Source organism: Cyrtonyx montezumae, unplaced genomic scaffold (assembly GCF_038088225.1).
Source record: "Cyrtonyx montezumae isolate F1298 unplaced genomic scaffold, pur_monq_1.0 scaffold_5, whole genome shotgun sequence".
Classification (NCBI taxonomy): Eukaryota; Metazoa; Chordata; class Aves; order Galliformes; family Odontophoridae; genus Cyrtonyx; species Cyrtonyx montezumae.
In genome coordinates this window covers 15,154,401-15,180,170 of record NW_027072056.1, presented here as the reverse complement: position 1 = coordinate 15,180,170, position 25,770 = coordinate 15,154,401, and the positions used below count along the sequence as shown (strand labels likewise).

At 59.8% G+C, this 25,770-nt stretch overlaps 2 protein-coding genes and 2 non-coding genes across 9 annotated transcripts; all 4 read right to left on the bottom strand.

The window, feature by feature from the left end:
* Window positions 1-1,299: 1,299 nt before the first annotated feature.
* Window positions 1,300-19,429, bottom strand: EIF4G1 (eukaryotic translation initiation factor 4 gamma 1). Of its 6 annotated transcripts, none has more exons than XM_065748239.1 (33): window positions 19,355-19,429; window positions 18,200-18,260; window positions 17,162-17,270; window positions 16,962-17,048; window positions 14,952-15,125; window positions 14,552-14,651; window positions 12,718-12,830; window positions 11,635-11,727; window positions 11,490-11,556; window positions 10,224-11,144; window positions 9,115-9,203; window positions 8,730-8,916; window positions 8,288-8,421; window positions 7,912-8,049; window positions 7,523-7,696; window positions 7,233-7,430; window positions 6,825-6,971; window positions 6,499-6,735; window positions 6,319-6,423; window positions 5,796-5,949; window positions 5,608-5,708; window positions 5,418-5,520; window positions 5,191-5,293; window positions 4,274-4,530; window positions 4,066-4,181; window positions 3,745-3,917; window positions 3,490-3,615; window positions 3,326-3,407; window positions 3,055-3,153; window positions 2,827-2,961; window positions 2,666-2,747; window positions 2,454-2,594; window positions 1,300-2,340 (listed from the first exon to the last, which is right to left on the bottom strand). In XM_065748239.1, the coding sequence occupies exons 3-33, from the start codon at window positions 17,234-17,236 to the stop codon at window positions 2,159-2,161; spliced, it is 4,893 nt and encodes a 1,630-aa protein (XP_065604311.1). In that variant the 5' UTR covers window positions 17,237-17,270; window positions 18,200-18,260; window positions 19,355-19,429; the 3' UTR covers window positions 1,300-2,158. The 6 variants fall into 6 exon arrangements, with proteins under 6 accessions (XP_065604311.1, XP_065604315.1, XP_065604316.1 ...); XM_065748243.1 differs by having other exon boundaries at window positions 5,191-5,281; XM_065748244.1 differs by having other exon boundaries at window positions 7,912-8,031.
* LOC136056418 (small nucleolar RNA SNORD66) lies at window positions 7,786-7,861 on the bottom strand. The gene has a single exon (XR_010622940.1). It is a non-coding gene; the product is annotated as a small nucleolar RNA SNORD66 (small nucleolar RNA).
* On the bottom strand, window positions 8,996-9,072 carry LOC136056416 (small nucleolar RNA SNORD66). The gene has a single exon (XR_010622939.1). It is a non-coding gene; the product is annotated as a small nucleolar RNA SNORD66 (small nucleolar RNA).
* A 655-nt stretch (window positions 19,430-20,084) lies between the features above and the next one.
* Window positions 20,085-25,711, bottom strand: PSMD2 (proteasome 26S subunit ubiquitin receptor, non-ATPase 2). Its single transcript, XM_065748566.1, has 21 exons — window positions 25,581-25,711; window positions 25,253-25,309; window positions 24,861-25,025; window positions 24,604-24,725; window positions 24,270-24,494; window positions 24,016-24,174; window positions 23,623-23,767; window positions 23,360-23,420; window positions 23,050-23,196; window positions 22,798-22,904; window positions 22,519-22,646; window positions 22,355-22,442; window positions 22,068-22,230; window positions 21,881-21,982; window positions 21,649-21,794; window positions 21,411-21,494; window positions 21,078-21,246; window positions 20,910-21,004; window positions 20,678-20,804; window positions 20,486-20,604; window positions 20,085-20,399 (listed from the first exon to the last, which is right to left on the bottom strand). Exons 2-21 carry the CDS (start codon window positions 25,271-25,273, stop codon window positions 20,217-20,219), a joined length of 2,556 nt encoding a protein of 851 aa, XP_065604638.1. The 5' UTR covers window positions 25,274-25,309; window positions 25,581-25,711; the 3' UTR covers window positions 20,085-20,216.
* Between the last annotated feature and the right edge of the window lie 59 nt (window positions 25,712-25,770).

Here is a 25,770-nt window from a genome sequence, read left to right as displayed (position 1 = left end):
CGGTACCGGGCACGTCGAGAGACGTCACTGCTGGGGGAGGAAGAGGAGGGAGAGAGGGGAGGCGGGGAGACGGGGAGGAAGAGGAGGAGGGAGGAGGAGGAAGGGAGGGAGAGGAAGGTTGAGGAGAAGGAGAGAGGAGCGGGGGGATGAAGGCAGATGGAGGATGAAGGAAGAGGAGGTGGGGGGTCGGAGGAAGAGGACGAGGGGGATGGAGGAAGACGAGAAGAGGAGGAGGAGGAGGATGGGAGGAAGGCCGGACACCGCGGAGAGCGCCGTGCCAGCACCGCGGACAGCGCCCGCCCCAAAGAGCGGCCCGGGTATCGCCCCCCAGAGAGGCCCAGAGCGGGGGACCCATTGGTATCACCGCATCCCAGTACCAAGCTGGAGGCTGCACTTGGTGCCCCAAACCTCGAGCATCCCCGCCCCAGGCAGACGGCTGCTCACCCTGGAACCCACTGACTGCCCTGGGACCTCAGCCCTCGCTGCTGGGCGGGGGTAGTTGCATGGCCATAGCTCCCAGGAGCCCTGCTCAGCCGTTCCCTGCCAAACGCTTCCCAGCATTAAGTGCTGCCAGGGCTGAAGCTCGGCCAGATCAGCCTCTAATCTGGGGAACGGCCTCTGGTTAATTGGTCTGGGCCCTCCAGGCTATGGCCAGGGTGACTCAGCAAGCAGCAGCCCAACACAGCCAACACCAGCCCCAGATAGGGCCAACCCTTCCTTCTCTTCGACCCCAGGACACCCCATGGGGACCTACACCCCACAGACACCATCCAGCCTTGCCTCCATGTCTGCTGCACAACTGCAAAGGGTACCGAGAAAAAAGCCTCCATGAGGAAAGCAGAAGAGAAGCACAGTGCCTCCCATCCTCTCCTGCCACCTCTGTGCCCACAGCCAGAAGGAAACATAGGGACAAGTTTCCCCATTCCCAAGCACCGTTTTGACATTAAGGGCCGCTCCACCTCGTGCCAGGTGAACAGCAGGGTCTGGGGGCATGGAGGAACAACCAACCCCTGCCCACCTCCCAGCCCCAGCAGGGTGGTACCTATTGTCTGCCTTGGGGTACCCCTCCCTGGCACACCCCCATGCCAGCCCAGGGGGGCAAGAGACAAGGGACAGGGGGGCACAGGGCCAGGCGGCAACAGCGGCACACGGGGCATTATTTAGCAATGTTCTTTTATTTCCAGTTTTAAGGTGAAAAGATGCCTTTAAATCTTCAATTAAATACTCCATAAAGAAAAAAGAAAAAAAAGAGAAAGAAAAAAAAAAAAACGCAAAAAAAAAATTATTTACAAATTGACGTGACCAGTTATTGAATCCTTGTTTTAATAATTACACGTGCGGCTCGTCACATCCGGCGCTCTATAAATACAGGGGACGCGGATGCGGGGCCGCCCCGTCGCTTTGCCCAATTGTGGCCTTAAACGTTTGGGGTGGGGATGATGGAGGGTTCTGGGGGGAGGACGGGGGACTCAGCCTGGCCCAGAGAGAAAGGGTCACACATTTTTCCCCCCCCCCACCCCACACCCCCCTTGGCACCCTCCTCAGGTGTCATAGCAGGAGCTGTGGGGTGCGGGGGGGGGGGGGGGGGGAAATGATTTATATTTAAAATAAAAAACCATAGGGAGGACTCCAGGCAGTGATGGGGGAATAGAGAGAGGACAGGGGAGGGGGAGAAATCACACTCCTGTCCCCGACCCAAATTTAATAAGTTTATATATATATAATCTCTCTATATTTCAGCAAGGAGGGGGGCAGGAGGAAGAGGAGGGGGGGAGAGGAGGGGAGACATCATCCCCATCTCATCCCCCCTCCCCATGACATAAGCCTGGGGGGGCTCAGCCCCCACTCCCGGTGACACAGGGTGCTGTGCTGGGAGGGGGGACAGAAGGGGCCTGGAGCAGACCCACAGCGACAGCCGCCTCCATCAGCATCCTTTTATTATCATCGTGACAAACTAGTACAGGCCTGGCCGACAGAACCGGGGCGGGGGAAGAGGAAGAGAAATAAAAAGAGAAGAGGATGCTGCTGGGGGCACAGCAGGTCCCTCGGCCCCGGCATGAGCAAGTCCAAGGGGCCAGGGCTGGGAGGGGATGGAGTCACACCCCAGGGTGCCCCATGCTCTCTCCCCCTTTCTCCTCCTCCTCCTCCTCACAGCTGCTCAGTTGTTGTCTGACTCGTCCTCTGCTTCACGGAGCCAGGTGAAAAATGCTGTCACTGATTTCAGGGCCACCCCCTTGCCCTGCTGCTCCGCCGGGTCCTTGCTGGACTCCCACTTGTAGAAGGCCTCCTCCTTGATGACGTCCTCATCATAGAGAGCATCAAAGAACATCCGCAGCAGATCTGGACGGGACAGAAGGGAAAATCCTGCTATTCCCCAGCCACCCTCTGATGGCAGGGACACACATGCCAACCCCTCTCCCTCCATGTTGTCCATTCCTGTGTGTGACACTCACTTGGAGGCTGGTCCAACTTCACCACCAAAGCCTGCAAGGCGTAGAGTGCCTGAAGTTCCTTCTGCTCATCCCGCATGTACTTCTGCAGCAGCTTGGCCCGGTTGCGGATGACCAGGGCATCCACACGGTATGGATTCTCAACTGCAGGAGAAGGACGTGTGAGAGGAGGGCTGCAAGGGCACACCAGGCCCCCACCTCACCCCGATACTCACAGATGATGGCTGAATGGCACACAGATGTCATTAGGGCCCTGATAAACGTGTTGGATGAGACCTGCTGCTCACTTAGGTTGGCCTGAAGGAAGGAGAGAGGGGCTGTGAGATGTGAGCTGAGCCACGTAGAATGCCTGCAAGGCACCCTCCCTCACCCTCACCTCAATCCAGTCGTATATTCTTTGGTTGTTCGAGTTCTCCTTCAGCAGTTTGTCCATTTGCTTGCACAGCTCCTCTGAGGTCAGCTCCTTGCAGCTTGGCGTGTCTGAGTTGTCCCCCATTGTGTACTCTAATTTCTGGGGGGACACAAGAGCAACAAGTTGTTGGGTGCAATGCAGGGGAAGGCCACTCCCAGCAGCAGGGGCTGGAGGCCACAGCCCAGCTCTCACCTGCTCTGTGACAAATTTGTTGACATCCTGGTCCTCAGGCAGGAATTCCTTCCAGCTCAGGCCCCCATCCCGCCACAACTTGCCTGCAGTCTTCTGGCTCTGCAAGAAAACCTCAAGTCAGCCCTCAGTGCCACTGCTCCCCAGCCCACAACCACTACCCACTCCCACATAGAGTAAGGGGCATTGCCCACTGCCATTCTCTCCACGTGCAAGAGGGTTATTCTCTCCAGGTGCAAGAGGGCCGGCAGCTCTGTGAGCACCATGCACTTACCATGCCTTTGCACAATAAGCCCAGCACCTCAACCAGCAGCGTGGTGGCCTTCCCAAGGGGCACCAGGGGCTTTGTTATCTCCCTGTGAGGCACAAGCAACATGGTTGTTACACATGCCCTTGCCAGGACCCCACAGCAGCCCTGCAGAAGGGCACAGCCCTCACCTGAAGAGCTCCCCCATGGGGATGCCTTCCTCTTGCAAGATAGGTGTTATGAGCTCAGCGAGATACAGCCAGATGTGTGGGATATCGATCTCCATGTCTTCTGCGATCTCCAGGATCTCCTGCAGCCTGGAGGGCAGAGAAGGGGGCATTGGGATCCAGCAAACCCTGCACCCTCAAATGGGAGGGACTTGGAGAGGGTTGAATTCAAAGGCAGGCCAAACAGTGCTTTGGGGACAAGCTGCCTCAGTCCCTCACCCTTTATAGTACTGCTCCTTGGAGAGCGTGCCAGCCTTCACCAGGTGGCACAGCAGGACCCCCATGTGCTCACGGGAGATTGTGCTCCTCTCCAGCGTAGACTCAATGCCATTCCGCACAAAGACGTAGAGCAAGGAGGGGCTGCTCAGCTCCTGCACACACTGCAGGGCCTCCTGCAGAGACAGAGAGGTCAGTACTGCCCCACAGCCAGCCCCTGCTCTCTGCTCCTCATCCTGGCACTGCCAGCAACCTGTCCAACAGCAGTACTGCCCGGGAAAGCGGATGACATCCTGTGGGTGCCTGGCTACCTCTTCCTCTTACCTTCATATCATTGATGTGCAGATATTCCTCTATGATTGCCTTGGATTTCTTCTCCAGCTCCTCCTCTGACAGCATGGGTTTGGATGATGCTGCAGAAGGTGCTGGCTCTTGTTTAACTGAGGAGAGCAAAAGGATCAATCACTGCCTGAGACCGGCAGAGCCTCAGCCCACAGCCACACTGCAAGGACACCTCTCCTCCCCAACTCACTCGTCTCTCGGCTCCTGTCCCGTTCCTCTGACATGCTAGCTGTCTTGCGCACAGCCTCAGGGCCACTCTGCTTCTCCCGTTCTCTGCTCCTGTCCTCTGTCTCTTTGCTGAAGCTCCTCTTGGTGACAGCAGGCCTGTTCCTCTCGCCCCGCTCTCCCCGATCGGGACGCTCCAGACGGTCGCTGCTCTTCTCCGAACGTGACTCCCGGTCCCCTCTGTCCCCAGCCTTTTCTGACCTGTCGCGGCTGGAGCTGCTCCTGGGTGGAAGGAGAAAGGACAGTGTGAAGAAGCCCATTACCACACTCCTCTGACCCCAAATTCTGCAGAGCTATCCAAGGCAATGCTGTCCCACTCCAATTCCCAGCCCTCTCCAGTCCCCTCTACTTGACCACTCTCATGGGAAGAGACCCCCTGTTCCAAAGCAGGCCTGTTGCCGTCCTTTGCTCTGTCCCCTCAGCAATGCTGAGGACAGTCTGGCTCCATCCACCCCATACCTTCCCTCCTGCTGCAGTAGACTTTTCCTTCTCCTGACTGAACAAATCTAAGTCTCTGGGCTCCTGCACTTCAGCTCCAACTACCCCAATAGTCTTTGCAAGAACCCCTCCAGAACATCACTGGATGTCTACTCCTGGTAGCTCCAGGCTGCACGTAGAACCTAAGTGTGATCCACCAAATACCAAGCAACAGTAGAAAGACCTCCCGCTCCATTCCTGGTGGCACCTGGGCTTGTACAGCCCAGGATGGGATCTGCCTTTCCCACAAGAATGCAGTGACCCCATATCAAGCCCATATTCACAGCCCCATCCTACAGCAGAGGATGATTCCAGCCCAGACATCAGATTCTGTTTACCCACATACCAGCTGACCACTGCCCAACCTGGGGGACTTTCCCCAGCCCACCAGGGCAGCACACTCACCTCTGCACCACGCGACGGGACTCCGTGCTCTCAGCAGGGGTGGACTGCTGGAGTGCTGAGAAGCGGTTCAAGGTGCTTGTGGCCGGTCGCCCTGAATCAGATGCTGGGCGTGAAAAGAGGGGAGCCTCAGAGTTCGGCATATCCCCGGTACAGGAACAGCTGGGAGAAAAGGGTTCCCATTCCCACTCAAGCACCCACTCCCACCGAGCTGACCTCACGCCACCTACCTGAATCTGCAGGCTTTGCACCAGACCCTCCGCTACTGCCTTTGCCCCAGCTCAGCCGCCCCCCTGGCGCAAAGAGCTGGTTGTTGGAGTCGATCAATCCAGGCTGAGGGCAGAGAACAGAGTCAGCTCTGAGCCCTGCACCGAGACTGTGGGGCCAGGGAGCCCCACAATGCTCCCCCCACAGCCTCACCTTAGTGATCTTCGTTAGCCGGCTGGTGTCGATAGGCCGGTTGCCCTTGCTGATGGGCACTGTGTTCCAGCCATCATCTGCAACCAGGCTGCTGCGTCCACCTGGGCACAAGGGGAAAGAAGTCAGGCACAGCCCTACCTCAACATCTAGAAGAAGCAACTTGCCTCTGGTGACCCTAGGTCACGCACCACTGATGGATGGCCCAGGAGGTCCTCTCCTTTTGTCTTTTGACATGAGCTGCTGCACTTTGATGTGTTCCCGATGCTCCTCCATCTCTGCCTCTTTGTGAATCTGGTCGATGGTTTTGGGGCCCTGATCTCCTCGCCGAGGCACCCAGCTATTCTGCAGAGGGCACAGACACAGGGCAGGGGGTACTCAGACAGCTGGAAGATGGAGGCAGCAACATCCCCCCTTCCTATCTGTCCAGTCCCCAAAGCCTCAGCCACCACAGCTCCCTGCGTGCTGTGGCAGCTTTTGGCACAAAAGGGCTCAGTTTTGGAAGCTCCCTGCATTAAACAGCCGCCAGTTACTGTGTGCCCACTACTGCTCCCATGCTAACCAAGGGCTGGGAGCTAGCATGGTGTCTCTGGGGCTGGCCACAGCTTACATACCCATGTCTCTGCTCTCAAGGACATAAAGACTGCTGGCACTCAGAGGACAGGCCAGCAGCTCCATGAAACAAAGCAGGGGACAGTAGGCCACAGGCCTTACCCGCCTGAGATCAATCACATCCTGCAGCATAAAACGGATTCGGGACGATGTCTTCTTCTCCTTGATGATTTTCTCCATCTGGTTGAAGTACTGGTCCATTCTGGGCTGTAAGGGCACAGAGTCACGGTCACACTCCTGATAAAGGCAAGGCAGGGCAAGACGGGGCAGGGCAAGGGGTACCTTGGCCTTCTCAAAGTCCAAGTCCTTGCCAATGGTAGTAAGCAGGCGGCAAAGGCACTCAAGAGACTCCTCATCATGGTTTTTGAGCAGCTTCACCACGCAGTCATGCATTATGGCCTCTGTCAGCATCTTCAGTTTGAAGAGTTCTCCAATGAACTTGATGTTACCCAGGGACCGCCGGCGGGCCTTGTCCCGTGCCTCCTCCAGCTCATCCTTCATGCGTGCCTTCTCCTCAGGCTGCAAGGGTCACACCAGAGCAGGTCAGAGCCCTGAGCCACCTGAAGGCATGGGGCCAGCCCTCAGCTGCAGCTTCCACCCCAACTCACAGCACTGGCATCGTCCATTTCCTTCTGCCGCTTCTCAAAGATCTCATCGTCGTCCTTGTCCTTCTCAAACTCCTTCTGGCAGCGGTTGAGCAGCAGCTTGCGGAAGTTCACAGTCACTGTGGGTTTGTCTGTCGTGGGCACTTTGAGCTGCAGGGAGAGGTACAGCCCCGAGAAATGTGAGTTGTGCCTCCCACAAAAGCCCTAACCCCTGGTTACTGCTTAAAGCAGAGAAAAAACACCTTACCTCTTTGTGAGGCTGTGCTACAATTCTGTGCTCAGCCCGCCAGCCTCACACCCCATTTTCCTCACATTAGAGGTAAACTGCCCACCCCATGCAGAGGCACTGGCACCCTGCAGAGCTCAGCCAAAGGTCCTGAACAAATCCCAGGTCCCCCAGTCCCTGCTCACCCCCATAAGGCAACGGCACATGTTAGCGTAGGCAACAGAGAAGTTTGGCTCCGAGATGGCTTTCTCGAAGACAAGGTCAATGACACCCTTGAGTCTCTCCTCCGTGTCGATGGACAACTCCATCACCTGCTTCATCAATTGCTGGAACATCTGGGGTGTCAGCTTGTTGAGGATGCTGCGGACACGGCGAAGCAGTTCCTGTAAAGACAATGAGGTAGCAAGAGTCAGCTGCATTTCCCTGTCCTCCCCATGGGCACCAGGTGCACCACCAGCCTGTCCCTGACTCCTACCTGCGTCTTGATGTTCTCAGGATCCTCCTCCTCGGAGGCACGCTTGCTGCTGGGTTTCCAGGCCTTCTCAGCCTTGTTCAGCTTGACATCCTCATTGAGGGACACAGTGGCAATGATTTTGCGGGGTTCCTTCCTCTGAGTCTGCTGCGAGCGGCGAGGACCCAACCCTGAGGGCTGACACAGGGAGAAGGAACTCAGCTCTTTGCACCAGCCCTTCTGTGGGATACACCAGGCAAACCAGCTCCTGCAACATCCCCATCCACCTGCTCAGATCCTCAGTTCCATCACTGACATCAGTGGCCCAGACACAGCGGCTCGAAGGCTTGATCATCATAGAGAGGCAGAGGGGTTCAGCACGGCAAAAGTAGGAGAAGCAGGAAGATACTCACCAGGCCCCGGTTGCCCATGACAGGTCGCCCAAGGTTGGCAAAAGAGGGAGTGAAGTCAGAGCTGCAGTTCATGCCACTGAGGCGGATGGGATCGAGCGCCCGCAGTGGGGTCTTGTTGGCCTGTGAAGGTACACAGGGCTGAGGATGCCCGGGGGGCAGAGGAGGGATAGATCCATCCCCCAGCCTCAGCGCCGGGACAATGAACTAGAAAAATAGCCCCAGAGAGCTACCCGTGTCTTCCCCAATGCTTGGCTCATATTGCAAGTGCTGCAGCAGGACCCAGAGCACAGCAGATGGGTCCCTGCCCAGCCTCGCCTTGCCGTGGTGCAGAGCAAAGTGCCCAACCCTCAACCCCAATTTCCAGGACCGCACCAACCTTGTCCAGCACTACATCCGTGATCTGGGGCAGCCCCTCAGGTTTCTGCATGCTGGCAAAGATGAACTGGAAGCCCAGCAGGAATTCCCGGTCATACCGCTTCTTCTCCTCGGGATTCAATGGCTTCCACTGCTCTGAAGTAGGAGAGAACAAAGGGACTGTGATGCTAGGTAGCGGCAAGACGAGGCTGAGACAACCACAAAGCTCCCTTGCCAAGAACACAACCCTGCTCGCTTAGAGAGTCTGATGCCACTGGCTTCCTGCTCAAGACACTTGCGTCGGAGCCTCTGTCCCCAACACTGCAAAGTCTGAGGACAAGACAGGAGGAGCATATGATGCTTATGTGGGACAACTGTGGCCCATGCCACCCAGAGCCTCCCCATCTCTGGACCCACAGTTGTTATTTCCCAGCAGAGGCCTCACAGGCCCACGCAGGGCTCACCTTCCTTGTAGCGGTACTTCTGGTCCCCAGCCTTGCCCTTCTCTGGGGCCAGCTTGTCCTCCTTCTCCTCCCACGTCTCCTCTGACTCCTCCTGGGGACGGGCGGGGGCTGCGTCCTCTGTTTCACGGGCAGGGGTGGAAGGGGGAGGCTTGTTTTCCACTTCTGAGGCACTGTCGCTGATCTGAGACTGCAGCAGGAGAGGGATGCAGACAACAGTCATGTTTTGAGTCTAACCCTGCCCTTCTGCCTCACGCCAGGCACCCTGCCCCCTCAGATCCTCATTACCATCACAGAGTATCAGTGGCCCAGACACGATGGCACAAAGTAGAGTTCATCACAAGAGGGGATGGGACAGGGTGATCCACAGGTGCCTTGGCAAGCTCACCTCTTTAAAGGCATCCAGCAAATCGCCTACTGCCTCCTTCTTGTTCAGTTCCTTCATCCTTCGCTTCTTCTTTGGCACCGACACAGCGACTAACAGAAGAGGCAGGGACGTGAGGGCTGGGCACCGATGCAGCATCCTCATGCCCCAGTGACAGCTCTGGGATCACCAGTGAGGCCCCAGTAGCACTGAGCAACTTGAGGATAGGGTCCCATCACTTCCCAGCACAGCCTTCCCCCCCAGCCACGATACCCATGCACTGACTGCTAACACACATAGCACCGTGCAGGGACTCTGTATCTTTCCCTGTCCACACCCTTGCTCACCTTGTGCTATAATGCAGCACCACATCCATACCCTTGCCTAGCCTTGGGGCTCCCCATCCTCACAGCATTCCTGCCCCTGCGCAGGGATGTGCACAAGGATATCCCATCTCCTTTATACAGTCACTGCCACTCATATCTCTCCTCCCATATACACTGCTCCCAGGTTGCATGATACCCTCCCAAGCAGCCCTATGTACCACAGATGTGCTCCCCAGAAACACATCTGCCTGCCTTCCCTAAGGAAACCCGTGCTTCTGCACAGGGTGCTCTATGAATATGCCCCATTTCCTTCACCCAACCCCAGGGTGTACGGTTCTCCTTTAGCCCCCTCGGTTAACTTCCACGCATCTGCCTCACAAAAAACAAGAATACGGAGCACCTTCCCCCACTACCACTACACCAAGGCACTCCATCTTCCTCCTAAGGGTTCTCATATACTTTCCAATTCTTGCAATTTTACATTCTCTCAGAAGCACATCTCCACCCATGCACCTATCCACACATCCCCAGCACACACCTCCTCCCCATGCCCACAAAGACTCAGGACAGCCTCAAATACAGCCCCAGTACATCCTCCTCATAGCAGTGATTAAGGCACCCCAATAGACATCCATGTCTCCCACGGCGACCCACAGCACTGTGAGCCAGGGCACTCCCACACATCTTCCCGCAAGCACTCCATACCCACATCACGTCCCAAGGTGACATGCCCCATCCCTGTTCTTCACCTTCCCCACATCCCTATAGCAAACACCTCATCCAAATAAACCCCCCAGCAGCCCAGACCTTGCACAGTCGCCTCCAAGGTCTGTGATGGGGCAGGGGCCGGACTTGAACTCCGCTCCTGGGCCTCGGCAGGGCCTTCGCTCTCTTCTTCCTCCTCCTCTGCTGGGGGGGAAGCGGGGGTCCCAGGCTGGGCCGGCTCCTCGGGCTCTGAGATGGGGCTGACATCCGATTCAGGCTGCTCCTCACTCGGCTCCACTTTGCTGGATCCCTCCACCCCGTTGGGCAAAGGCAGCTCTTCAGGCTGCGCGATGGGAGAGTCCAGAGCGGGAGCAGGGGCGGGCACCGGGGCTGGCTCCGATACGGGCACGGGCACCGGCTGGCACACGGGTGCCTCAGGGAGCGGCTCGGGCACCTCCTCTAAGACCCCATTGGCCTCAGCAGCAGGCTCGGCAACGGGTTCAGGGCAGGGCTCTTCCAGGGGTGGTGGTGGGGGGCTGGGAGAGGCGGGTTTGGCGGGCGCTTCAGGGACCGGCGGGACAACGAGCGGTGGCGACGGCGCGGCTGGCACCGGGGACACAGCTGGCACGAGGGGGAGAGCAGGCACCGACGGCACCTCGGGTGGGGCAGGTGCCTGCAAGGTGGACTCCAGGAGAGGAATGGCAATCTCCTCCTCCTCCTCTGCCACCTCCTCTTCCACCACAGCTGCCGTGTCCATGTCAGGCGGGGGCACGAGGGGCAGCTCCCCGGCCCCTGGCACTGTAGTGATAGCGCTAAACGTCTGGTGCAGGTCGGGCGGCGCCTCGCCCAGCTCCACTTTAGTGTCCGCTTCCACGGGGGGCTCCATGGGCACCAGTGTCACAGTCGAAATCACCACAGGCTCCACCTCAGGGATGAGGGGAGGGGGAGGCGATGGAGACGCTGATTTGCTGGGCTCAAGGGAGACGGGCTTGCTCACCACCAGCGCGGGCTTCGGGCGGTCATCTGAAAGACAGGAAGTGTTAGTGGGGGGCACTGACGCCTCCTGTGCCCTGATCCCCCTAAATCCCAGCTCTCCATTAGCAGGAGGGAGGAACAGATGTTCCAACCCACATCAAACGGACAAACGGGTTACAGGTGTGATGCTCCAGTGCCCAGGGTACAGCCAGACCAAGCAAAGACAGTCCCCATAAACTCTCCCAGAACCAACAGTGGAAACACAGGTCCTCAGATATTCAGAGAACATGCCCATCCTCACAAGCCCCATGTGATCAGTGGGGCTGACATGGGGCCTGGCACCAGTTGTGAGATCTGTGGCACAGCCAGCCAGCCCCCAGTGTGCACGCATACCTGGCCGGACAATAACTGCTACATGAGGGGTTTCTCCGTTGGCCTGGGGTTCCAAACCGCTTCCAGCCTAAGGGCACAAAGAGAGGGTTAAGCACTACACCGTGCATCTCCCAGCACTTCAGCTAGGAAAATGGGAATCACCAACCTGGGGAGGGGTGGGGGTAGATGAGGTCCTTGCTCCAGACATGATTTCTTCAGTGATATCTTTGCCACCTTGGTTGGGGTCTCGTATCCGGATCTGTCCATGGGCCAGAGCAGAGAGAGGGGGACCATCAGCAGGTTGGGGAACACAGCACTCAAGGGCCACCCACCTCCCCTACACTCAACATCCCCATGACACCTCTTATGGAGGCAGAGGCAAGAGGTTCAATCCACACTGCACCTGCCCTGACAGCACACTGCCCGAGGACCAGTCAGGGGTATATCCCCTCCCTGCAGAGCACAGAGCCTCACAGAGAAGGTGCTATCCCTCTGCCTGCCTGGAAGGGATGGTACAGGGCAGAGTGCATCTCAGATGCCACCAAGCAACCAGAGCCAGCAGCGTGCTCCCACACACTGCAAGGTATCACTATGCTCAGACCAGTGCCTGCCTCCAGGGCTTGTTGGATCACAGGCATCACCACGCTGCTACAGTGGATGTAGGCACCCCACATTCCTACAGTCAGCGTGGGTGCAGCATGAGCTGCAGTGCACCCTGGTGGGACATGTGAGTCCCGTACGGAGAGAAGGCACAGCCCTTGCTCACTTACTTGTCTGCGAACACAACCAGCTGCCAGGTACCAACAAAAGCACAGCCTAAGCAGCACCAGTCTCCCCATTAGTACTCCTGGAGAAATCCCCAGCCCAGCAGCACCCCCTGCCCCCCAGCTCGTGGCGCAGTGCAGGGCCAGCAGCTGCTCGGCTCCCTGCTATAAATAGGCCCCACACAAGGCCTCTGAGCGCCGGCATCTCTGGGAGCAGACAGCAGTTGGCAGCCGCGGCACACCCGCCCCCCTGGAGCCATGACTCAGCACAACAACGCCCGCTGGGACAGCCAAGGTCGTCGGCACCCACCAAGCCCCCAACCCAGGTGCACAGCCCCATACCACCCTCAGCTGGCGTGCTGCACACAAAGCACAGCAGGCAGCCCTGAAAGAGCCGGCACAAGCGGCGTGCCCCATGCCAGGCATGGCACCATCCCCATCTCCAGCACACATCTCCCCCATGCTGGAGGTGCATGGCCCCTTACCGTCTTGCGCTCTCGTTTTGGGGGGATCGGTGGCTGCTGGCTCACAATGACCTGGGCAGTGGGGACCCCCGCTGGGAACTGCTGCACCCCCTGAGCTGGGTAATAAGCACCCGCTGGAGGGAGAGGAGAGAGCGTAAGAGGCAGCAGGTGTCCAGTGTGCATCCACAGAGTCCAGTCCTCCCAGTCCCACAAACACAGGGGGACTGCCAGGAGCTGGGGGAGCCCACACCACGCTCCAGAGAACCCCAGTCTCATCTGGCCCGCATCACCCCAACCCACCCAACAGGCCTGACTGAATTCTTTCCCCATGACTTGCAGCGTCCCTGCACCACCCCCACACCCAGCCGTGCCCACCGGCTCCAGGACACCGCCAGTCCCTCCGGGACGCTGAGCCATGCTTGAGCACAGGAGCCCCAGCTCCATGGGTGCTGCCTTCCTGCCAGCTCTCTTATCTCTCCTGGGCCAGCAGCAGCCTAAGGGCGGCTCCATGCAGCCCCATCCACGCCCTCCATTCATTCACACCCTTGGGCTCTGGCTCCCTGCTCAGACCCCTGTGAGCTGAGCTCACAGCACTGAGCGGTGCTGAGGGCTGGAGGCAGCACTGGGCCTAGATCCAGCCCCCACAAGGTGATGTGCTCCTCCCAAGCCATCCATGAGAGGAGCATCTTATGGAGGGCTAGCATCATTCAGGGCTGCATCATGCCCCAGGCAGAGAGTGACTCCAACGCTAGCACAGGGAGGGACAGGGGCAGCTGCACCCTGGCCTCCTCCCAGCTCTAGTATTTCCCAGCCACACTGAGCACAGACCTCACTCAGCTGTGCACTGATGGCCACCTTGTCCCCATTCTGGGGATCCACACAAGACACAGAGCCAGTCTGGCAGCCCAGGAAAGCAGCACGTGGTTGGAGCTAAACACTGGGGAAGCAATGAAGCCACAAAAGAGGATCCCCGTGATGGGCTGGAGGAGCACCAGAAGGGCCTAAAATCCCACTGGCAGTTCGGTGGATGGGGAAGAAGGAGACCCTAAGGTTGCAGGCAAAGGGACAAAAACACCCAGCAACGCAGTGCTCCAGATAGTATGGAGCAGTAAGGCATTGGGCTGAGCGCTGGGAGCAGACCCAGCTGGCCACTGCCTGGGGCCACCTCCTCCCTCTGAGGGGCTGATAGGACAAAAGGGAGGGAGGACAAACACGTACCTGGCTCAGGAGAAACCCCTCTCCGCCCCGGTTTGCTTTGCTGCCATACCGGGGACGGGACGGAGGCCTCGGCTCACATTTCTGTGTCTGCCAGGCCTCCCGGGACGGACCAAGCCTAAATATAGTCACAGCCTGGGTGTCCACATACAAGCGGGGGGGAGGAGGGGGGGGGGCTGCTTATACCACTGCTCCCCAGCTCCAGGAGAGGGCAGGCGCGGAGCAACTGCTGACCAGACCTCGCTCACCCAGGACGTGCAGCTGGCTCAGGGAGGGGAAGCAGAACCAAACTACTCACTGCCGGCAACGTGAGCCAAGGGGGAGAGGGGATAAAGTCTGCCTTGTCCCTCTGCCTGGGCAGTTAAACATTAATCTGTCCCGATTTGGAAAAGGAGGAGGTGGGTGGACAGATGGGACACGTGCACAGCCTTCAGGGCTGCACTGGGAGACCCAGAGCACCCCCAGAATCCCAGAACAGCAAGAAGCAGTGTCAGCAGTCACCAAGCCCAGAAACAGAGGGATTTGTGCTCAGCCCACCAATTTGCGGGGTTGCAGGGAGGCAAGAGTCAAGGGAACAGAAGGGACCAAGTATTGTGGGTGGAAGAGCAATGGCAAGCAGGGTAATCCCCCCAGTCTGTACCGTAAGTCCCGAACTCTGTGGGGCTGGCTCCAGGGTAAAAACTAGGGGCACCGGGCTGGACCGGGTACTGCTGTGTCGGGACAACGTATGTGGATCGACCCTGAAATGGGGGAGAAGAAAGTTGGTTACACCCCCAACGGGGCACAAACACACCCCGAACCTGTGCCTGCCCCAAACCTGTGTGCCATTCTGGGCAAGGCACAGAACACAAGCCAAGCATCACATATCCAGGGTCTGCACACAGAACCTCGTGGGTGCTGCCCCTCTGCAGAGACAGGGACACCCCGATGGAGTCAGGGACAGCTCAGGGTAACCCCCTCTGCGCCCCCAGATCAAACCTGGGCTCCAACCCTGGACCCACCCCAGCCCCCTCCCACAGAGCCCGGGGCACAGCCCTCACCTGTCCAGGAATGTAATAGGCTCCTTGGGAAGGTGTGTAGGATATCTGGGAGGGTATCATCATCACCTGGGAAGCAGCTGGATACACATGGGCAGGAGGGCCGGGCCGGGCCGTCGTGTTGCTCTGAACGCGGGACGCGCTGGCGGGAGGCTGGGCCCTGTTCTGGTAGAAATGCTTTGGGAGAGACAGGGATCCAGTGAGGCCAAAGCACCAACACCCCCCCCCGCCACAGCACCAACGCAACCAAAGTAGGCCCCCTCCCTACCCAAGAATCTGGAGGGCAGCAGGTTCACAGCACCCATCACCCCAAAACTTATCCTAGGCAGAGAGCACCCCTGGGCGGAGACTTAAAGAGGGGAGCCTCCCCATCTGGGATGCGGTTCTCCCACCCCCCACTTCTAGGCACCCCACGTTGGCCCCACGCACCTGCTGGGGGGCCACCTGGCTCCATCCGACCCAGCTCATGCCCAGCACAGCCCACTCCCAGCCCAGCAGGGCCGGCAGCGCCCGGAGCCGGCCAAGGCTGCACGCAGCTCAGCGGCAGGTCCCAGCGTGCCTTGCAACGGGGCCGGCACTCGCGCTGAATGCTGGGACCTGTAGTCCCAGTGACACGCTGCATGTGCCGGACAGCTGGGACGCAGAGCCGGCAGCTCCCTCCAGCCTTCCTGCATGCTGCTTTGCTGGGCGGCAGCACCCCAGGGTTGAAAAACAGAGGCAGCAAGCAAGGAGGTGTCTGCACACCCGGTGCGCAGGGCAAGGCTGGAGCAAGGAGAAAGCATTACCTGGAGAGACCTGAATCCTCCCTGATAGCAAGTGCACGCATACAGAGGGAGAGGGGAAAGAGAGAGACAGGAGTTACCGCTGCCGCGCTGGGATGGGATGTGGGTATGGGTGGTGTGAGGGGGACGGGGGTGGCAGTGCAAGCTTGGGGCTGTGGGATGGAAGAGCGGCAGCTGAGCTCCCAGCACGATGCCCACATCCCAGATCCAACCATGCTGAGGAACGCAGGGAGCTGCCTGCCCCTCTGGAGGGAGGTCCCTATGGAGCCAGGGGGACCTGGTACATTGAGGACATTGATAGGTTTGTCCCCAGCTGCCCCACTGAGCTGATGGGGACACAGAGCCTTTGCTCACACTCCCAGGGGCCATGTAAGGAAGGACAGACAGTGTCACAGGCAGGATGCAGGGGGACACATCCAGCTTGCAGAGCAGTAAGGTTTTGTCACCTCCCACGGCTGTCAGGTCCCAGCCCCACCATGGCTGCAGTTTCCCACAGTTTAAGGGACATGATAGGGGCACTGCAGAAAGTCACTATCACTCCCAGGACACTGCATTAGCCAAGGACAAGCCAGCAGCATGGCACAGCTGCTGCCTCAGGAGACACCCCCCATCCCAGATGGAGAAAGAAGAAAAAGATAAGGACGGCACAGGCAGAAGCAGCAGCCTGGGCCGGGGCTAGCACAGGCACAGCCACATGCACCAGACTTCATGCAAGAGCAGCTGAGGAACTTGGGGACACTGCAGTGAAACCCCTCCAGCTGATCCCACCAAGCAGGTGTCCCTCTTTCCTCCAGTCTACTTCCCCCCAGGGCTCAGTGCAGCTCCCCACGTGCTCCCCAAGTGTTTCTGTACAGTGCCAGGTGCTGGGGCTGCCCCGGGTGCTCAGCATGCAGGGTAGGGACTGGTTAGTACCTGCTGGTGAATAGCACGAGGCCCTGCTGGAAACTGAGAGAGGAGAGAGCAAGGTTTGGAAAGGGGAGGAAGGAGAAAAGAGCGGTCACTTGGTGGGTGCCCCGCAGTAGCTGTCTGCCCTCACCCCAAAGCTGGGGAGAAGGGACATCAAAATGGAGATTTGGGGTAGGTGCACGCCAGCCACTTAGGGCAGGATCAGGCTCCCTGTACCCCCAGCACTGCTGTGGCCAACCAGGAAGAGCGTGGGCTGCTCAGTCAGGAGGCTGCAGACCCTGACCAGCTCACCCAAACCCTCTTCTTCCCATAGCAAACCCCTTACCTGTCGCGGCTGAGAAGGCGTATTCATTTGTGAGGTCGGTGTCGGGTTAAAAATCACAGGTGCCGTCTGACCAGGTGGGAACGCTGACTGCACAGAGGGAACCAGTGGGCACCACAACCTCTAGTGGCCTCATCCCAGATCAGAGAGGCAGAGTTGGGCACCAACCCATCCCAAATGCCATCGGAGGGGCTGTTTGTTACCTGTGGAAGTCCAGGAGAAGGGGCAGGGTGCGGGGCTGTCGGGGCTCCTCCTGTGGGCTGTGGAGCTTTGTTCATTTCATGTGGTTGTGCATAAGGATCCCCTTGCTATCTGCGGGCACAGGCATAAGCCGGATGGCATCGCATTCTCAAAGTCGCAGACTAGAGTATTCTCCTGTCCTAAAATGGAGCAATGCAGCCCCTCTGAGGAGCTCTAGGAGTTGGGGTGGAGTTGGACAGAGGCTGACGCCGGGGTGCCCTGGCTCCACCCCGACTGACCTACTAAGCGCTTCCCCTGGCCGGCCAAACCTGTTCCTGCTGGTGGTGCTGGGAGCCCAGCTCATGCCACAAACGCCTACCGGGGAGGGCAGGGAGCAGCTCCCACGTCCCCCCCTGCCACCACACCACCGCCACTCCCGCCTCTAGGGACACAACTAGGTCCCAGGAGGGACTTGGCACCCAGTGCCATGCTCCCTGCCCCAGCACAAAGGGCACTCGGGCAGGAGAGAGGAGACACCCCCCGAGCTGCACTGCAGGAGGGGTCCCTGTGTCCCACGGCACCATTAGGGCTGGGGGGGGATCACTGCCAGACAGGCCGCCCCATGAGCAGTGCCTGTAACCTGATGCCTAGCTGTGTCAGCACTCATGGCCCAACTGGCCCCCCAGCCCCTCTGCCGGCCCCCCAGCCCCCTGGTGAGCCAAGCACAGGCTATCTCCCTCACTTTCCTGTCACCCTCCAGGTGTGAGGTTGGCAACCACCAGAAGGACCCCCAGTAGTACCAAGTACAGCCACCAGCCCTGATACTATTTGGGTACTTGGAAGGGGCCAGTTCCCCTACTTGCTCAGGAAACTGACAGCCCCCGTTAGCAGGGAGGGGGCAAAGGGATTTAAGGCACATCAGGGACAGGAACTCCTGGGGACAACCATACCACCAGGCCCACAAAACCACACCGGGCTCCCCACCATCGCTACAAGGAAGGCCCAGAGGAAGGGACACCACAACCCGACCCCCTAAAGCCTGCACAGCACCCCATACTCACCCCCCCGCGGGAAAAATCTGGGCCGACTGAACGGGCCTGCAGAGACCTTTCATCCGACTGACTGGGATAACAGGAGGGGAAAGAGGAAAGGAGAGACACAGTCAGCCCGAGGCCCTGTGAGAGGCCGGGTCAGGCCGCGGGGCTCACTGTTACCGAGCCTCCAGGCTCACTCGGGCCCAGGGCTGCCAACTCCAGGCGCAGGGCTGAGCTCAGGGGGCCTCTCGTTGCCCCCCAGCGCCACAGACGCGGGCCCAGGCCGCACTGCAGACAGAGGAGGCCCGGCCCTACGGGACCGAAGTACCGCCCGAAGGGCTTCGGAGCTCGCAGCCCACCGGGGCAGCGCGGGCAGAGCCCCTCCCGCCGCCGCTCGCCGGGCCCGGCCACCTCCGCCGGCCCTCCCCGCGTCCGTGCGGCCGCCCGCGTCCCTCCGTGCCCTCCTCCCCCGCCGCGGGGCGATGACGGGGCCGTTCCCCCGGGCCGGGTCGGGTCGCCGCGGCGTCTAGCAGGGCCCCAGCACCGCCGCCTGACGCAGCCCCGGACCGGCCCGACCGGCTGCGGGCGGGGGGCAGAGCGGGGCGGCGGTGACTCACCCCGGGGCGGGGGGGGAGGGGGGGGGATGGGTTGGGGGAGAAAAGGCCGGAGGGACCGGCACCATCTTGGCGGCCCCGGGAGGAGGAAGGAGCGAAGCGGGGCACGGCGCAGGGCCCAGGGCGGCACCCGGCGCTCCGCTCCCCCCCGCGGCGGCGCGGCCTCTGCCAAGGACACGTGTCACTGCCGCCCGCCGCCATGGCCCCGCGGCCCAACACCGGGCCCGGGCGGGGCGCTGGGGCGCGCCACGTGCGGCGGCGGCGGCGGAGGGGCCCGGCGGCAGAGCACGTGCGCGGCGGCGGCACGTGGGTCGGAACGGCGTTCAGCGTGGATCCGCCGGAACGCGGGGCCGCGGCAGCACGGAAAGCAGATAACGGCGGAGGGACCGGCGGCGCCCACGTGGTGGCGGGAGCAGCGACGGCGGCGGTGCTGCGGGGCCCGGCGGCTCCGCGAGGCCCCGCGCTTCGCGGCGCCACCGCCGCCGCCCCGGGGCCGGTGCCCCCCCCGCCCCTCACCCGGCTCCCCCACCCCCCCGCGGCGCGCGCCCGCCCCGCCCCCGCCCGTTACCTTCAGTCTCCTTCAGCGCGCGCGGCCCGACGCAGCCGCAGCGCAGCGCAGCACGACCATTTCCGGAGCCGCGCCGCGCGCAGGGGCGGGGCCTGGTCGGGCGCGCCGCCGGGGGGGAGGGGCGTGGGGGGCGGGGCGACGTCCGCCGCGCCTGAGGCCGCCTCGGGGGCCGCCCTCGGCACGTGACGCGGAGGGAGCACCGCCCTCTCGCTAGGTCACGTGGCGGGAGGGACAAAAGGGGCGGTGCTGGGTGGGAGCGTCCGTTCCGCTGTCCCCGGAACCCCGATCGGGACCGCCGCGCCCCTCCCGGTGCCGCTCGCACCGGCGCGGCAGCCATCCCCTCCGTGTCCTCGTGCAGCCCCGCGGCGCCCCAGGTCCTGGCAGGGTGCCCGGCTGGCAGCAGGCGCCGGGGGACGCAGGGACGGCGAGGGCTGGGACGCGGCCAGGGCCTGTAGGGACAGCCGGCAGCGCCCCGCCGTACTCTCAAAACACAGGTACCCACCCCACCAATGGGGCACGCAGGCCACGGCAGTGCTCCAGAACTAGGGCTGCACTGAGGACACCGACCCTGCTGGTTTGGAAGCAGGACAAGGTTCTCCTCTTCCCCAAAATCTTTTTCCCCATTGCCCCCCCCCCCCATCTCAGACCAATATCAACCCCTTAAGGGATCATATAGGGCATTAAGAGTGCACAGGAGCTCCACGAGGAAGAGAGGATCAGAATTCAAGGATAGTGCAGCAGCACCAGTATACGTATACTTTATTTCCTCATCTCCCAGTAACAAATAAACAAAAAAAAAGACACAACCATTCTTCCCCCCCCCAACCCGCACTGCCTATCCCCAGTCCCCAGTCCCCCCAGCTCAAACATCATAGTTGGGGTTCTTGCGGAGGATGACAAATCCCTCCAGTATGGGTGTCACGGGCACGTGCTCTTCAGTGGCCAGCTCTGCCCGCTCGCCGTGTGCCAGCAGCACAGGTGTGGTATGGGTCTGGAAGCCAGTGATGGTTTTGGGCTTGCCTGCTTGGCCCACCACATCCACAGCCTGCAGGGGAGAAGCAAAGTGGGAGAGGAGGAGATATGAAGACAGAACCCCCAGACAGCCACGCCGGGCTGCAGCTCTGCCCTCACCTGTCCGACCCGAACCGACACGGGCAGAGGGCGCAGCTCCTCATCGAAGGTGACCAACATGCGGGGCTGCATGGCCGCAACCAGCCCATAGAGAACATAGTGGGACTTGCCCAGGATAACTGAAAGGAGATGACAGTAAGGGGTGTGGGGTGGAGAGGTCCTGGGGAGAGTGGCCAAGAACAGGTTACTCACTATTGCGCACATCCAGGAAGGACACGAGGACGGTTAACAGTCCAGCTACTGCCACCTGGCTCATGAGCTGGCGATCGCTGTGGTAGGGGCACAGGGTGAGGGTCCCCTTTCCCAAGTGGGTCAGGCCCTGGTGTGGCACAGAAAGCATTTAAGCACGCAGTGGGGCAGTATGTGGTGGCTCCCATCCCACTGCCACCCTGCTTCTTCCCAACCACAAGTGTAGGATCATCACCTGGGCTAACCGCACCATGAAGAGGTTGTTGGGGTCCTTGGCATGGTACTGGGCGAGCTGCCGCAGCATAGCAGCCAGCCGGGCATTATTGGTACCTGGAAAAGGCAGGGATTGGAGCGCCAGCCTTCAGGCTGCCCCCATGACACACGAGCTGCCCCCCAGGCTTACCACTGCCCACCATGCCCATGGCAAAGATGGAGTTGTAGGAGACTTCGGGGTCAGCGTCATGAGAGAATTTGCTGAGGGTGTCGAGGATGTTGAGCCGGGGGTTAGAGACAGAGATGAGTGCCAGGGCCAGGGGCACAGCACGGCGCAGGGTGGGCTCCCCATACCGCAGCTGCATGGAAGGGAGGTAGGGAGGGAATTAAACCCCAGGTAGAGGCAAGAGCACAGTGGGGCATCCACAACCCAGCTTACCAAGGCCAAGGTGTGAGGGAAGGTTACTCTCTTCATCCAGGTCCCTTCCCAGCCCCACACTATCCCACCCCCACTGTCACTTACCAAGTGACCAAATGTGCGCAGGGCCATCTCAGCACCGATCTCCTCACCCATGGCAATAAGTGCGATGCCCAACACTGCTACACCCTGCAGGGACACCAGTAACTGAGTGTCAGGCAGGGACCACATACCCCAAATGCAATTTCTCACAGCCCTACTGGGGCTGCTTCCTCTGGGTCTGACCCCACATAGAGTAGCTCCTACACCAGCAGGGTGCAGGTTCCAGCCCAGGTTTCCCTACCTGGTGTGCCCCCATGTCAGCTGAATTCTCTTTCTTCTCTTTCTCCTTTTTGTCCTTCTTGTCTTTGTCTTCCTCTTTCTCCTTGGAGTCAAAGTGCTCACTGCAGATGTGCAGAAGCTGCTGTACCTTCAGGACATTCCCTGAACCTGTGGGGTCAGCAGTGGGTCAGGATGAGCAGATGGAAGGCCAAGTCCTGCTCCCACCTCCCTCAGCGTTGGTCAGCTCAACGCACCAGCGTAGGCACAGATGTCTACCAGCGTGTTGGCAAAGCTGCGGAACGGCTCTGACACCACCTCCAGCGCTGCCAGGATGGCCTCGATGGCCTCTCCCTTGCCTGTGGAAAGAGCCACAGTGCTCAGGGCACCAAAGGGATGCTCACAGTCCCAGCCCACAGGACCACCAGTGCTGCCTTCCCTTACCCAAGTGGTTCAAGCCCAGGCCAAGTGGCAACCACCGTGCATACGTGTCCTTCAGCTCTGTCTCTGATTTCTCCATGATGGTCTGGAGAATGGTGGAGGTGACATCCCCATTGCAGGAGCCCACGGATATCATGCCACAAGCCAGGGCGGTCACACCAGCCACCTGGGGAGGGAGCCATGCTTTTAGGGCACAGCACATCACAGAAAGACACACAGAGCCCAGACCAGCCCCAGTATCCCCAGGAGCTGTTGGGGTCTCAGCTGGCATACCCTGCTCTGCTCCCTACCTCCATGCTGGACTTGGAATCTCCCATCACTGGCAGCAGCAAGGTCAAGACATCCTCACGGTTGGAGCCTGCGTAGGCCAGTCCCAGCCTATGAACAAACCAGAGGAACATCAGAGATGGCTGCACCACCCCACACAGTCAGCGAGGCCGGGGCAGACCCTTACCCAAAAATGGCTCCGATCCGCATGGTGTTACTGTTGTGGAGGACGTAGTCAGATAGCAGGGCCAGTGCAGGGTCACACTCATTCCTCACTCCTGAGTTAACAATACCACAGGCCAGGAGGGCTCCCGACTACAAGACAGAGGCACCATCATGCACCAGCCACCACCACATTTTGCACTGTGCAAGACAGTGATTCATATCACGCCATGGGTTACACCTGCTCCCCAGGACAGGCTGGTTGGAATCAAGTGAACACAGGGCTGAGATCAGTACCACTCACCTTAATGTAATCCTCCGAGGAATAGAGGTATTTGTCGATCTGTGTGAGGCCCCCATCCACGTCCCACAGCAGTATAGTGCCCAACGAGGCTGCAGCACTCAACATCCCTGTGGTTCCCAGGAAGAAAAGCCCAAATTACCCCAAGTCAGTATGACCGGGGCTGGGGACACAGCAGAGCTGTACCCAAATGCCTCGCTTTCAGCAGGGCCCCAGAAGGGTCACCACAAGCCCAGGGATACCTCCAGCCCTCACCATGGTCCTTGTTCTTGTACAACCATTTATTGCCATCATCCGTCAGCAGCTTGTCTTGGCCGAATGCAGCATTTACAAAGCCATTCACAAAGGAGGAGGCCAAATTCATCCGAGCTGAGTCCACTTGAGAACCACTCCCCCCAAACCCTGCAGAGCAAGATCAGAGTGAAGCAGGCCACTGCACGGTTTTCCCATGCCAGGCAGGGCTAAGGACCTATCCCATACACAGGAAAGGAGCAGCCCAAACCCACCACAGGCAATGGGGTTTGCTCTATCCAGGGCCAGCCAAGATCAAAACACAAGCTCTTACGATTATTTTCCAGGTGGGTTTTGTAAATATCATCTGGTACTTTGGGCTCCATGATGTCTAGCTGTGGAGACAAGGGAGAGGGGAGTTATTTCCCCACCAACACACCACAGCAGCTATTCTACAAGAACAGCCTCTCCAGTGGGACCTGGCCAAGCTCACAGAGACAAGGAATCTCTCCTTAGCCCTTGATGCAGAGCACAAAGTCTGGCAGCCAGAGCAGATCCCAGCCCGGAGCAGCCCACAAATCTTTCTCTAATGCTCACCTCTCTGGCCAAGGCCAGGAAGTTGCTGTTGAGCTGGACGTTGGACATGATCTCAGTCAGATCCTCATATTCCTCCACATCCTCATTCAGCTCCAGGAAGACCCCATGGCGGCCCAACATAAAGGCCATCTGCTTCTGGACGACTCTGCACAGAGGAAAGAGGCTTTGAAAGCACCCAGTCACCAGTCTGCCCTAATGCTAACCAAACTTCAGACGCATACCCCAGCCCACCTTGCTTAAGAAGCATACAGGAGCAGCCCAGAGATGACTTGCTCCTGCTCATCTTTATTTTGTGTACAAGAGCCTCTGTCCAAGCTCCCAGCCACAACTGACAGAGTCATGATCCAGCTCAGCCATGCCTTCTCACAGAGCAAAGGGACTGCCTCTACTTACACATCTTTGCAGGAGGTGAAGATGTCCTCCACCAGCTCCACATCATTCAGCATCAGAGCCAGGCGCAGCGCTTCAGGGTAACGGTTGAACTTGCGGAAAATGCCCAAGGCACAGCGCAGGAGAGCAGAGTTCTCAGGCTCTGGGACATAGCTTACGCAGCTTTGAGGAGGAGACACGTGTGAGAGTGAGTGTCAGACAATGAAACTGGGCAACCTCAGCCCACCAGGGAACAGACAGGCGCACCAGCCCCTCACCTGGTCAAGTAGAGGCACACTTTTGAGTAGGCATTATCATCGATGTACTTCTCCAACATGTCCATCTGCTCAATCTCCATGAGCAAGTCACAAGCCTCGTGCTCTGCGTTGTGAGCCATGTTATAAGGGACAATCTCCTTCACCAAGGTGAGAAGCGTGTCCCTCTGCGCCTTGTCGGCTTCATCAATCTCCTGCCACTCCTTGGCCACCTCCCCAGCCAGGTGCCTGCAGGGAAAAGGAGACATCACCACCACAGGAATCAGCCTCACCCAGCCCCAGGGACGTGAAGCAGCTGTCCTTGCCCACCCCAAGCCCCATTCTCCACCAGGCTCACCTCACATATTCATGCCCCCATGATGCCAGCTCCTCCTGGGAGCCCACTAGGCGGTACTTCAGGCACTCACGCTCCCCACTCATGGTCATAGCCAGAACAGAAATTATGTCTGCTGCAAAGCGCTGGGGACAGAGTGTCAGAGTTTCAGACTCACAGGGGATCGAGTGCACCCAAGAAAACAGAACGCTCCCTGTGCCCACAGTGGGCAAAGGCACAACCCTGTCAAGTCACAGTCCACACAGGAAGGTAGCACTCACCTTGTTCTCCCCAGGGGCCATGTTCTCATAGATCTCCTTCAGCTTGCCATAGTGCGGTCGGAGGAACTTGAGGGGCTTGGGGACAGAGGTCATGGAGGTGGTGGAGGAACGGATCTGCCTGCGCAGCTCCTCCAGTGCCGGGCGGTAGAGAGAAGTGTCCTTCTCCTGCGCAGGGGAGAGGCCCATCAGAAAGCATGTGGGGTGCTACTACTGGGCTCAGTGCTCCCCCAAACACAGAGCAGGGCAGCCCCCACACTGTGGGGCTAAAGTCAGCTCCTGGAGCCAGGCACAGTGAGCAGAAAGCCACTCTCTGGACACAGCTCTGAGCATCCACAGGGCCGTGGCACAGAGGATTTACTCCCATGTCTGCAGATCAAAGGGCACGCACTCACCCCAAGGCGCTCCACCAGCATCTCCAGCTCATCCTGCAGCTGCTTGTCCTCCTCCGACTGCCAGGGAGCAGGGGAGGAGGGTGAAGAAAAATACGGTTAGGGGAACCCCATGGCACAGGGACACCGGTGGCCCTCCTCATAATAGCAGAGCTCCCCCCCCACCCCGGCAATCTCTACCACGATGACAGCGAAGCCCGGGGTCCCCCACGCTGTGTCACCACACGACGTCACGGTGGGAGCCCCTCGCCCCGGTGACGTCGCACGGCCGCCGGGAGCCCCGCTGACGCCACCGCCTCCCCCGTGACTCAGCTCCGCGGGCGACGCTCACCAGTTCCTGCTCCTTCTCGGGCCCCGGGGGCGGATCCCGGCGGTCCCGACCCCACAGCGGTGTGGGCTTCTCGTCACCGCCCGACCCCGGCCCTCCCTGCACCCGGCTCTGCCCGCCACCGCCGCCAGCGTCCATGGCCGCTCCGCCGCACACCGGCCACGTTCTGCGCCTGCGCCCGGCCCGCGCCCGC

Coding starts and splice junctions, on each gene's coding strand:
- EIF4G1 (XM_065748239.1), bottom strand. CDS start 17,236: ATGAACAAAGCTCCACAGCCCACAGGAGGAGCCCCGACAGCCCCGCAC. Junction 5,709..5,795: donor TCCTGGGCCATCCATCAGTG/GTGCGTGACCTA, acceptor CCTTGTGCCCAG/GTGGACGCAGCAGCCTGGTT. Junction 3,918..4,065: donor TGCACATCAATGATATGAAG/GTAAGAGGAAGA, acceptor CTGTCTCTGCAG/GAGGCCCTGCAGTGTGTGCA.
- PSMD2 (XM_065748566.1), bottom strand. CDS start 25,273: ATGCTGGTGGAGCGCCTTGGG. Junction 24,495..24,603: donor TGGGGGCATGAATATGTGAG/GTGAGCCTGGTG, acceptor TTTTCCCTGCAG/GCACCTGGCTGGGGAGGTGG. Junction 21,983..22,067: donor CCTGGGCTTGAACCACTTGG/GTAAGGGAAGGC, acceptor CTCTTTCCACAG/GCAAGGGAGAGGCCATCGAG.